Source organism: Cololabis saira, chromosome 13, assembly GCF_033807715.1.
Source record: "Cololabis saira isolate AMF1-May2022 chromosome 13, fColSai1.1, whole genome shotgun sequence".
Classification (NCBI taxonomy): domain Eukaryota; kingdom Metazoa; phylum Chordata; class Actinopteri; order Beloniformes; family Belonidae; genus Cololabis; species Cololabis saira.
The window spans coordinates 16,010,133-16,022,958 of NC_084599.1; the positions used below are offsets into that span (position 1 = coordinate 16,010,133).

The 12,826-nt window shown below is 39.5% G+C and overlaps 2 protein-coding genes across 2 annotated transcripts in view; one reads left to right on the top strand and one right to left on the bottom strand.

Moving 5' to 3' along the window:
- sgcb (sarcoglycan, beta (dystrophin-associated glycoprotein)) overlaps nt 1-1,819 on the bottom strand; it is a 6,513-nt gene extending 4,694 nt beyond the window's left edge. The window contains exons 1-2 of the mRNA XM_061737973.1: nt 1,683-1,819; nt 3-212 (exon numbers count right to left, since the gene is read on the bottom strand). Of these exons, the coding sequence (XP_061593957.1) occupies nt 3-212; nt 1,683-1,697 (225 nt within the window). The 5' untranslated portion in view covers nt 1,698-1,819. The remainder of the gene's footprint in view (nt 1-2; nt 213-1,682) is intronic.
- spata18 (spermatogenesis associated 18) overlaps nt 1-11,390 on the top strand; it is a 22,053-nt gene extending 10,663 nt beyond the window's left edge. The window contains exons 2-13 of the mRNA XM_061737978.1: nt 3,504-3,695; nt 4,725-4,830; nt 4,914-5,026; nt 5,142-5,260; nt 5,361-5,456; nt 5,549-5,683; nt 6,869-7,100; nt 7,402-7,566; nt 7,695-7,870; nt 7,972-8,086; nt 8,172-8,240; nt 9,648-11,390. Coding sequence (XP_061593962.1) covers nt 3,609-3,695; nt 4,725-4,830; nt 4,914-5,026; nt 5,142-5,260; nt 5,361-5,456; nt 5,549-5,683; nt 6,869-7,100; nt 7,402-7,566; nt 7,695-7,870; nt 7,972-8,086; nt 8,172-8,240; nt 9,648-9,704 — 1,470 coding nt within the window. The 5' untranslated portion in view covers nt 3,504-3,608 and the 3' untranslated portion in view covers nt 9,705-11,390. The remainder of the gene's footprint in view (nt 1-3,503; nt 3,696-4,724; nt 4,831-4,913; nt 5,027-5,141; nt 5,261-5,360; nt 5,457-5,548; nt 5,684-6,868; nt 7,101-7,401; nt 7,567-7,694; nt 7,871-7,971; nt 8,087-8,171; nt 8,241-9,647) is intronic.
- The last annotated feature ends 1,436 nt before the right edge of the window (nt 11,391-12,826 follow it).

The window sequence follows — 12,826 nt, forward strand, 5'->3', positions numbered from 1 at the left end:
ACAATGAGGTTAATTAAGGCAAGGAGGAAGAGGAGAACGATGATGCACACAGCCATGTTTCCCTTGCGTCCTCTCAGCCCTGTCTTATGAAGACGCTCTTCTTCGATGGGCACATATCCCGCCCTGAAGTTACTGTTGTGTTCCTTGTTGATGGTGCGTCTCTCTATGGCTTTCTCTCGCATGGACTTCTTCACTGGTCCATTGGAGCTCTCCTACAAGGCAAAACAACTGAAGCTTAACACTAAGTCCTCACACTTAAGTAGCACCAAAATAAATTAAAAAAAGGTATGCTGAATATAACTTTTTCCTATTACACTTAATTCTCAAAGTAGCCCACCATTAACATGATTTTACCTGGTGTAATAAATCTGATCACATTTAAATACAAGGAGAATATTTTCACGCTTTCATCTATCAGGTCAGAATGCACAAATGCTTTTGATCTGTGATGGTATGTTTGTACTCATCTTCATGTCAGGTTTGTGGGCATAACAGACGGATGATGGTGTGTGGATGTATCTGCTTCATGCTCATGCAAATAGCTCACAGACAAGCAATATACAGGGTAACATTTATCAATATATCCACATGATGATGAACGTAAATAAAGGCAAAAAAAAAAGAAATACATGCAATAAATACATAATAAGAAGGCGAAGATGAAGAGGTCATTCATGGTATCGGACACTAAGTCAGTTTATGTGCACATTAGTATTTCCTTTCTGATTTATACCCAGATGTTGGACATACACCAGATGTGGTGTTTATATGAAATGTGAGAAGCTTAATTTACATATGCTTGTCTACACGTTGATTGAAGTATTAATATTTCTGTTCATGTGTACACTATTGCATCACATTTTCATATTTCTCAGATCCATAAGGTTTATTCTGCCTTCTCATGAGGCATGATAAACTGTATGTTGTCACAGGATCAGAAAAATAACTGAAACAAATCTGTGACGTGTCAGAAAAATGTCATTATTTAAGATGTTAAAACTCTGTTTTCTTTCCAAGCTGATATCCTCTGACCAGAATCTGAACAGGTGTTGTGAGTTGAAAAAATGTATGCTGAATATAACTTTTTCCTATTACACTTAATTGTCAAAGTAGCCCACCATTAACATGATTTTACCTGATAAATCTGATTATATTCAAATACAGGGAGGATATTTTCACGATTGCATCTATGCACAAATGCTCTTGATCTGTGATGGTATGTTTGTACCATGTTCCTGTCAGGTTTGTGGCCCTGACAGACGGATGAGTGTGTATCTGTATCTGTATCTGCTTCAGGCTGCGCGACAGCCCGTCTGTCTGCTGCGCGACTAAAAATAAACCACACTCGTTTTAGCAGCAAAATGGACATATGCTCCGTCCTGTCGCCGATTTATGCTGTTCAGTTTAATTATATTAGTGAAATTGATTTGTGGAGCAAGTATAGGAGCAAGTCTGCAAAAAGAATAACATTGTATGTCAATACAACGTCAAGCAATAATAATAAAGACGCGGAGGCCACTATTTATAAGGCTTTTATACGAGGCTCAAGAACAAAGCATCATACACTTAAAGCAACCACTTTATCTTAAACTCTGTAATACTCTGAACTATTCACCGTTGATTTATTAGCATGGGGTGATGAAACAAGTTAGTAAAATGAAGAAATAGAGAATATAACGGACCTGCTCGGACGCCATGTTGACCCTCCCTCTCCTGCTGCGGAGCGGCGAGGACTGAACCACTCCGGACTGGATACACGAATAATATACACGTAACACATACAACTGTGTACTTCTGCTGATAACACCATACTGAGCTTTGCTTTAAATAAAAAGGCTAAATTAAGATGAACAGCGCAAGAACCGTTGTTCCGTGTCTCCTTCATACGTAACAAATGCAACGTCAGGGCCCCTGCAGCCACAGATAATGGTCTGTTCCAAGTGTAATTATCCAATGACATAAAGATCTTTAAATAGCCCACACACACACACACACACACACACACACACACACACACACACACACACACACACACACACACACACACACACACACACACACACACACACACACACACACAATATTATATATTATACATATATATATTTATATTATTATTTATAATGTGTATATATATATATATATATATATATATATATATATATATATATATATATATATATATATATATATATATATATATATATATATATATATATATATATATATCATCTTGAACAAATACAAGATACAACATATACGGTTACCATAAATGTATAAAGACTTTATACTTTTTATTCTTAGAATATTATAATTTTGCACTGCACTTTGCACTCTGCACTTTTTAGTAACTTGTTGTTTTTACTTTAATTGTATTGCACTGAGCACAGGAGAAGCTTTACAATTTCGTTGTGCAATGTATAATGACAATAAAAGGCATTCAATTCAATTAAAATCACTTCATGTTAAATACATAATGTATTTTTTGACACATTTCTTCAAGTATTGCGTTTGTGGTTGCATGTGCGCGTGCTACGAGTCATTCTTTATTTTATAGTTCGCAAAAAGTTTCATTAGTAAAGACTAATATTGTTTTACATATGTTTATTTACTACGGCCAGCCCATGAGATTAATGTACTGGTGATCACGTGATGCTGCTGCGATGATCTGACAGTGTTTTGATTCAGTTCAGGTTTGTTAGTTAGATAGTTTTATTTTGGTCCATTAGTCAATCAAAACATGCACCACAGTAAAGCTGGATATATAAATAATAATAATAAAAAGGTTTGTGACAGCAACTGATATGATTATTGGATTTGATCCAACACAGGACGAAACATTTGCTCCTGTTTCGGTCGAAGTTACCTGTTAAGGCTGATTTATAGTTCCGCGTTACACCAACGCAGATTACAGCGTACGGTACGCGGCGACGCGTACCGTACGGCGCCCAACGCCGCGTACCCTACGCCGTAGGCTACGCTGTACGCTACGGCGTAGGCTCTGCGTCGATTTAACGCGGGGCCATATGCCGCGTTCCATTTGTCCTCGGAAGTGGGGATTTCCCAGTTCCCAGTCGGAATTTTCAACTGGAACGCCCCTTGAAGTGGGATTTCCCACTGGGAAAGTGGGAGAGTTTTCACCACCCCCGAGTTCACATTCCAAGATGGCTGCCCCGGTTGTAAACAGTAGAAGAGAGCTCTGTAAAAATTCGTAGCACTTCATTCTAGTTTTGGTCACACTAAATCAGTCGTATACAAGTATTGTTTGGCATATATATGCTGCTATAGTGTAATTTACATTTTTCATGTGGTATATGCGAACTACAAACTTGTTTACCTACTTTGTAACTGGAACGCTGATAACTCGGCTATGACGTCATTCCCAGTTCCGAGTTCCGACCTCCGAGGTAAATGGAACGCAGCAATAATTCAGGGTTGAGTGGCAGCGGCGCCGACGTCATTAATAAAGCTGAGCGTGGTCTGGTCTCTCCGTCTCCTCCCAGGCTGCCAGTGTAACCCCAGACAACCCCCGGCTGCTGCACTGCTCCTCCCTGACCTGCTCCTCCACCTGCACCGCAGACCTCCAGGATTAGTGATTTGGGACGGACATGGCCGACACTTTAAGGAGATTGACCAACACGTCTTCATGCAGTGTGCTGCAGGACAAGCTTGAGAGCTGGCACAAAGACTATCATGTAAGTTCAGCAATAAGTTATAATCGACCCATGTTACCTAAACACTTAATGCACTCAAAACGCGGAGCTATCCTATTTCAAGAGTTTCATTACACTTTAAATGTTTTTGTAATAATGTTTCATATTTTATCTTGTGTAAACGATAACTTGCTTTTTTTGCTCGTTGTCTATAACACTTCATTTCTGTATTATGTTTAAAAATGTAACCATAAATAAAATAAGTGAAGCAAAGTGTTTTTAAAATAATTTAAAACATCACATAATTTGAACGCACTCGCCTAGTTTACACTGATTTCTCAGTAAAGTTTGGTTGCTATGGATGCATGTCGTCATGGCAACGGCCGAACTATTCCAAAGAGCTTTTGTTTCACAGATAGTTCCCACCCGGTGGAGACCGGAAATAGTTTGTGTGAACCTCAGTGCAGGAATGATCTCTAGCTTCTGCTACATTATATTGTCAAGTCACGTTTTAAGTTGACCAAAAAATGTGTTGATATTTGGTAACTCTTTTTTTCTTATAAACTTGAATTGAGTGTCATAGTTTATTTGGAATATAGCTCACAGACAAGCAATATACAGGGTAACATTTATCAATATATCCACATGATGATGAACGTAAATAAAGGCAAAAAAAAAAAAAATACATGCAATAAATACATAACAAGAAGGCGAAGATGAAGCAGTAATTTATGGTTTTGGACACTAAGTCAGTTTATGTGCACATTAGTATTTCCTTTCTGATTTATACCCAGATGTTGGACATACACCAGATGTGGTGTTTATAAATGTGAGAAGCTTAATTTACATATGCTTGTCTACATGTTGATTGAAGTGTTAACATTTCTGTTCATGTGTACACTATTGCATCACATTTTTCTATTTCTCAGATCCATAAGATTTATTCTGCCTTCTCATGAGGCATGATAAACTGTATACATGTCACAGGATCAGAAAATAACTGAAACAAATCTGTGACGTTTTAGAAAAATGTCATTATTTAAGATGTTAAAACTCTGTTTTCTTTCCAAGCTGATGTCCTGTGACCAGAATCTGAACAGGTGTTGTGAGTTGATCGAGCTCACCGCTAAGATTCAGGGTCAACTGTTTGCAATCCTTAACCTGACAGCTGCTGAGGGTAAGCTTTTGAATTTAAGAATTTAAATTCAAATTAAATTCCAACCTCTTAAAATGATCTTAAAATCTTTTGACCTGAATAAGGTGGACACTATGCTGGAGTGGACACTCTCAAAACACGACTGTTACCTTGGCTTGGGACATGCTTCTCCATGTCAAGGTCTTCTGTTGATGACAGCAGTCTACAGCTTCTTGAGGTGTCATATGTGCTTTCATTAATACTTGCATTATGCGTTGCATGAATTTAATCCACATCTAATACATTTTGGGAAGTACTTATTGTGTTTCTGTGCCCTCTTTGGTCACCTTTAGGATTCAGCAGAGAAGGACAGAAAGATCAGAGAGCTCTCTGCCTCTCATGAGAATGACATGCAGAAGATGAAGATGCAGCTGTGCTCTTCTCGATCACAACTGGAGTCAGTCAGAGCAGAGTAAGTGAAGCGTAACTGCATGCATGGCTCACATTCAGCTGTAGTATGGATACCTGAAAACTTCAACAATATGAAGACAAGTGCTGACTTATTTTAATAGACTGGTGGATGCTCAGAAGGAGTTGGAGGACACAAAAAGCAAATCAGTGAACGCACTTCTCGCCGCAGAGGATGAAATCTTGCAGCTTAAAGCAGAGTGGGTGTTATTTTTAAATAATTTCAGAACACATATGTTTTGAAGATGTGGTTATTGGGATTTTTATTGTTAATGTGAATCTTTTGTTTTAGTTTGCGTTCCACTCATGAAGAAGTGGAGCTTTATAAGAGAAAGATGGATGGTCACAATGACTACGAGCGACAGGTTCACATGTTGAGAGATGAAGTGTCTTACCTGAACACAGAGAAGACCATCCTGCAGGACAGGTGCTCACACCCACACATAAACAAGCACTGTTGTCATTTTTAACCAGCGTTGATGAGCAATGGTAAGTGACATAAGTGCATAATCTAACCACTACATTTTTCACACCATACATTTGAATTACAATATTGCTATCAGATGATTATAAGGTATTTGCGACAATTTATTTATTACTAATTCATTTGTCTGTCTCATTTTAGATGTACTTTGTAGATACTGAAAAGACTTCCACAAAGCCTAAAATGTTGTATTCTTGATTGTAGCGCTTCAAAAAGAGTCTGCCGTTGCTCTTCTCTCCTCTGAAGCATCCTTTCTTCATGGCTACCACAGTCATAACATACTTTACTTTCTTCGATTTGTATTTACTATGATTTATACAAATAACAATTTGGGCAGGTGGGTGAGTGTGAGGAGTGCAGGTCAACATTTTCTGACATCTTTCACTTCTGTGACTTTTTCTTTGCTTTTTCAATCTTCATATTGAAGTCATATTTTAGTTTGCATTTTATTATGCTCATATGAGCTATATAATAAACCCTATGTAACAGAAAGCGATAAGAACATATAAAGAATACCGTATTTTCTGGACTATAAGCCGCTACTTTTTTCATAGGTTTTGAACCATGCGGCTTATACAAAGGTGCGGCTATTCTGTGGATTTTTCTTCCACCGCTAGGGGGAGTGCTAACCGGAATTAGAATAAAAACTAAGACAAAATAAATGCAAAGAAGAATACGCTACTTCTTCTTTAGCAGATAGAAGTAGGTAGAAGCAGATTTCAAACAGATAAATAGATAAATAAATACTGGTTATTTTCTCTTGATTCTGTCCAGTTTTAATCAGCAAAGTTGCTGCCGTGTTAAAAGACACTGTAAGGAAAGGATCTATTTAGGTACAAACATGTATATCATTTACAGTTCAAAATCCTTCTGTACATGTAGTAAATATCTAATCTAACAACATAAATATCTGCGGCTTGCATATCTTTTTTTTAAAATAGAGCGGATGCGGCTTATATACAGGTGCGGCTTATAGTCCAGAAAATATGGTATGTTTTTTGTTTTTATTAGAGTGTTTTGCTGAGATAAATATCTGTACCACAGGCAAGAAGATGGAGGAGATATGGAGACAAAGAATCCCAAATTAGAAAAGTGAAATGGATGTAATGTTTCTTTTCTGCCTGTCAGGTTGGTGAGAAGTCGCTCTCCGAGCCCTTTGCCAAGACTCAGCCATTCACCCGGCCCAGCGAGGAGCGGGTCGCCCACGAGGGCCCAGCTCACCAACTCCTCCCGCCATGCTCGCCTCGTGTCGCGCTTCAGTGACCTGTACGCGGTGGAGCGCCTGCAAGCCCAGTCCCTGCTTCTGCACTACATAGATGATTTAGAGATGGTCCAGAGAATCATCTTCATCGCTGCAGTGGTACGATTGTAATGACAGGATTGCTATGTTGCACATGAACATGAGCAGAGCAGAAGTGCGTGAAAAAAATAGAAAAGAACATTTCAAATAACACAATGCACTTAATGAAGCATGGTAAAATGTATATTTCATGACGTGCATCAAACAAGAAACCCAACACACAAACAAACCTTAAGTGTTACACAGTAACTGAGAAAATATTTAAGTTATTCAACACTGTTCTCTGTAATTCTGTGTTTTTTAAATCAACCTCCTTTTTTTGCAGTTTTGTTGATGTAATTCTTTTGTTTTTCTGTATCAGGAATCCTTCAAAGCAGCAAAACAGGCCTACTATGAGTTCAAGCTGCGAGTGAAAAAGTCGTTGGGAAAGTCCCATTCCCAATTCAGTCCGGAGGCCGATGAAGATGCAGCCGTGGACTCTATCGTCAGAAATTTGGGCCTGTATGATGTTCAAACAAGCATCAATGTGAGACAAAACCACATCTACTCTTTGACCTATACATTTAAAAAAAAAAAGCAAAAAAAACCCCTTTCATTTGACAATTAGTTGTGAAGTACGGTGTAATGTATTTCTCGTTGTGTAATTCTTCCCAGAATGTGATCAATGCTATGAACATGAACCCTCGGATCTCCTTCCCGGCGGAAGTGGACTTTTCCCTCATCAGTACCTTGATCAGGGAGACGTGCAAGGTGGCCTTCGCTATGCAGACGCTTGATCCACCGACTGACTTGTCCTTTGCCAGTGATGGAGAACTTTACAATGAGAGCAAGTCCGTTGACAGTCCATACTCGTCGTGTCATGCTTCTACCAGTAGATGTCACCGTAATCATTCACATGACAGAGCCACGCTCACAGGTCTCCCTCCAACAGGTACCGTCGCAGCTATGACTCTGAGTTCACCGCTCCTCTGGTCCTCTACCACGTGTGGCCGGCCTTGATGGAGGGAAAGGCTGTTATTGTCAAAGGGGAGGCTGTGACCAGCCGGGTACTGATCTTATGTTCCCTAAAAAGTCAGGACTGACACAGAGTTATGTCAGATAAAGGCTCATGTGATGCTTGTTTTTTCTCAGTCGAGCCGGAGCTGCAGCAGGAACACCAGCACCATGCGCTCTCGCTCTCTCAGCCCACGTCGCAGTCTTGTAAGTCCTTTTAATGCTTCAAATTCTTTTCAGATACTCATGAGGATATGATGAACAGAATTTTTAACTTTAGTGACAACAATGTTTGCATGCCATCCATTATATATATTTAATAAAACGTATTATCTACTCTTTCCAACCACCAACATGCATCCATACAAATGGTCCTAAGGGTATGTATTTAAAAATCCCACTTTGATTTAACTGCATTCATAAAAGCTTAAAATCTGCTCAATATTATCAAACACACGCACACACACACACACACACACACACGCACGCACGCACGCACGCACGCACGCACGCACGCACACACACACACACACACACACACACACACACACACACACACACACACACACACACACATTAAATGGTGACACATTTATGAGGAACGTGCATTTGTGGGATGAGCAGCAGAGCTGACTGTGGTTGCACTCAGAAACATTTGGCAGCGAAGTTCAGCGATGAGTCCAGATTCAGTTGGATCTTGGGGTCGAAGTGTTAAGAAGACATGGAGAGCTCTATGTTGATTGCTGCACCGATAACCAAACACCTTTTGGTGGAGGGAGTGTGATGGTGTGGGGCAGCATCTCTCTCACTGGAAAAACCAGGCTCGTCATCATGGGAGGGAATATCAATACAGAGACATATCGAGATGAGATTCTGCAACCAGTGACAATCCAATATCTCCACGGTCTGGGACCCAACTCTGTCCTCCAACATGGAGACCTCCCAGCAGTCCTGACCTCAACCCAACTCAACCCTTGTGGGATCAGCTTGGGCGGGCTGTTGGTGCCACAGTGACCAACACAACCACGCTGGGTGACTGGTGACAAAGGCTGGTTGAAGGACGGGATGCCGTCCCGCAGCAGTGTGAGCAGGCTGGTCACCATGAGGAGGAGGTGCCAGGCTGTGTCTGGTTCTCCTACATGCTACTGAGGCTCCTGTTAGTTAAATGGATCAACTGTTAAGTTGCTAATATGTGTTGTTTCTTCAAACTTCAATCATTCAAACACCAATAGAAGAGTCAAAGTTGTTTGGCATTGGCAGAGAAGATCTGGAAATGTTTTCACTGGTGCATGAATACTCAGCTCTGCTGCTCATCCCACAAATGCATGTTCCTCACTAATCTGTCACCATTTAAAAGGGAAATAAAGCAGGCTTTCCAACGGTATACGATTTTTGCCAAAAACAAAGAACAACAAAGAAATAATCAACTAAACACACGTCCTTACTCGTTAGTATGTATGTATGTATGTATGTATGTATGTATGTATGTATGTATGTATGTATGTATGTATGTATGTATGTATGTATGTATGTATGTATGTATGTATGTATGTATGTATGTATCTATGTATGTATGTATCTATCTATCTATCTATCGTTTTTTTATTTTTTCAGGGATTTAAAAGCAGAAGAAGCCTGTCTCCTGAACGTCTTACAGCCAGCCATCTGTAGACTTGTCACCTCAGCAACAACAACCTCTGGTGCTTCATGTGCATGAAATAAACTCTGAGCTTTACTCTCTCATCTTATTTCAACTGTACTTTTTTTGCTTCCACCAAATCAAGCCATCCTTATGAAGTAATTGACCAAAGGCTACTCAAAGTTTACATTTCTGAAGGGCAGTGCTACAGCAAATACTGTATGTCCTAAATGGGTCATAAATAGCCTGGCAGCGATTAACTGAAGACATATTCTTACATTGTATTTTTTCTTGAAGGTGCTAAAAGTATTTTAGACATATCCAAAAACTTCAAACACACTAGTGCTTTCTGACTTTCTGAGGCAGCTTAAACCTACTCTCCCACCATTTCTCATCAAAAGTCAATATTTTGTATATCATATTGTATTTACAGGCTGGTGCCCACGATATATTGGATGGTGCGACTGTAATCAATGTAACCTCGCATAGTCCAGAACTTGAGAGACTGATACAATGATCAATGTGTCACGTGTTTCTTGAAACATTTCCTTCTATTGAGTTTGCATGGTTATTTCTTTGTTGGTTAATTTGTGTTAGCAATTGTAAGTAGCAGTACCATTTCTGACCACACGAGGGCAGCATATTTACTGTATATGCCCCCATGTGTTCAGATGGGGTATTGCAACATAGACTGGCTTGAAGCTCATAAAGGCCCCATGCACACAAAGACAAGTGCAGGCCTATAAGAACCCTATACCCTATGTTGATTGCTGCACCAATAGAGTAACACCTTTTGGTGCAGGTAGTGTGATAGTGTGGGGTGGCCAGTGTACTATCCATATGAAGCTGTCGTTTTGGGGGTTTGTAAATGCTGATCCACGCACGCATTTACTGACATGTCTCCGTCTTCACAGAGAACGTTTTTGAAATTATAAGCATTTCGTCTTCCTGTGGATATTATTATTCCACAGAAATAAATAATATTTCTGTGGTATAAAACATAAAAAGACAATAAGGATAACAAATAGTCATTTTAAAGAATCAACGAGTGAGGTCATTGTTTTGGACAGGCATGATCTGAAGAAGTCTGACCTAGTGGTACGTAGAGGATGAGGTTGTCCATGTTATATGTCACCTTAAGAAAATTAAACAAATAGTTTTTTGTAGGATATTATTCCCATGCTTTTTTCTCATTGCTTGCAAGAAGAGGAGGAATTGTTTGTTGTTATTTTTTTTTTGCATCAGTGTTTAGATGCATTCAATATGACAGACCTCTTCTTATTTACAATGCTGTATAAATAATTTGCCCCATGATCAATAATTTTGAATGGAATAAATACCTCCTGTTGCAGTTTATACTGAGGCATAAACAGATTCCCCAAAATGTGCCCTTTTTAATAAAATAACAATCCCCCAACCTGTAGATTTCTTCAACTTGATATGTATCTGCATTTTTACCTCATTGTAAGAAAACATGTGAATACCTCGAAGCATTATTTGAAAAGGTTTGATTGACCAAAATGTTTGATTCCAACTTTGACTTAACCCATAAACTGATTCATATTATTGATACTATATTCCAAAATAACATAATAGTTTAACTAACTAACTAACTAACTACTGTAACTAACTCCTTCTGTACTGCATAAAAGCAGGACATAAAGCATTAGTCCCTTAGCAATGACATATGTACTGTTGTTTTCATTAAAAAGCATGTATTTTTTGGGAAAAAAATGCAATTAAAAGTAATGTCACAAACGTCAAAATTGGCCTAATTTAGGAGTTATTTTGAACATGAAATGACATGAAATGAAATGTAGCAGCAGCAGCATTGTTTCCAGCTTGCTGGTGGTCCGATGCAAGATTCTGTTTGGGGGAGAGTTCAAACCTTTTAAAATGATCTATGGTAATGCATTTATCTGTTACCCTTTAAGGAGAAAATGGGCTTTATTTATGAATGCAGAGCTCAGTTTCACGTTTATCTAGCAAAATGAGCCTTGACATAAATTTAGTTTAGGTGGAAGGGCTTAGTAATGAATAGTTTAATGTCCAGGGCGTACCCGACCTCTTGTTCTGTGGCTGCTGAGCTCAACTCCCTAAAGATGGAGTGATGGTTTGTATCCTGTACTCCAAATTGCTGTATGCGTCAATAACAAATTATATTTAACGCTAGGAATGGATGGGCACTTATGATTTACAAAATACTGAAATGATATATCTCCATTATGTTTTTTTCTTCCATTCCAACAGAAATGCCACACTACCTTATATATCATTTTCTCATATCCAAATGTATTTCTGTCATCAAACAAATATAAAGAATCATTAGCTGTGACCTTACTTCACCATTACTAGGAGACTGGAAGAAAATAAGAAAACAAATGTATGGAAATGTATGTCATGGAAACTACTGCCGTGCCTCCTCATCACATTCCCAGACAGTAAGAGTCTTGTTGGATCTGCAGCAGTGTGTGGAGGTCCTGACTCCTGGGACACCAGACCGAGTCCTGCTACCATGATAATAGTTGGAGAACCTCAGATGTCCTCTGAGCCTGGGTGGTTGTTTACTCAGGTGTTTCTGTGGTCGAGTGCTGGTCATGGAGTGACCGCAGACTGTGGATGGATGGAGATGAGAGGGAACGTTGCACACTGTTTTGCTCTGTCTGCCGTATCGACAGCAGAACCTTAAAAGCCCTGTACCTGCTGTCACTGACCCTGAGTGTTATTGAACCCAAAGCGCAGCAGGCCCCTGCACTTTTATTTTCTCAGCTAAAATGATCAAAGTGCTGCTTCTTGTGACCAGAATGGCAATATTTCAGAAGGTGCCAGAAGGGAAATCCTCACGCACGCACCCAACCTGAGACACGGTAGTAATTAGAGGTAATTATTATTTTTATTTTTTTTTACTAAACTCAGGCTGGTCTAGAGTTTCCAGTTTGGTGGCAGAGGGGTGACTCACTGCCGCTGGACTGTGTTATGTTTCCTCTGGCCCTTCTCAGTGTGCTCTGCACTGGCAAGACTTGCGTTTCTGGAGTTGAAGCATGATGCGTTTACGCCCTGCTTCTGCAGCCAGACTACCAGGGGAAGATTAATGGGGCTGTACATCACAGTGCATGATCACATGGGTGACCAGAGTACTGTACGTAAATCAAAA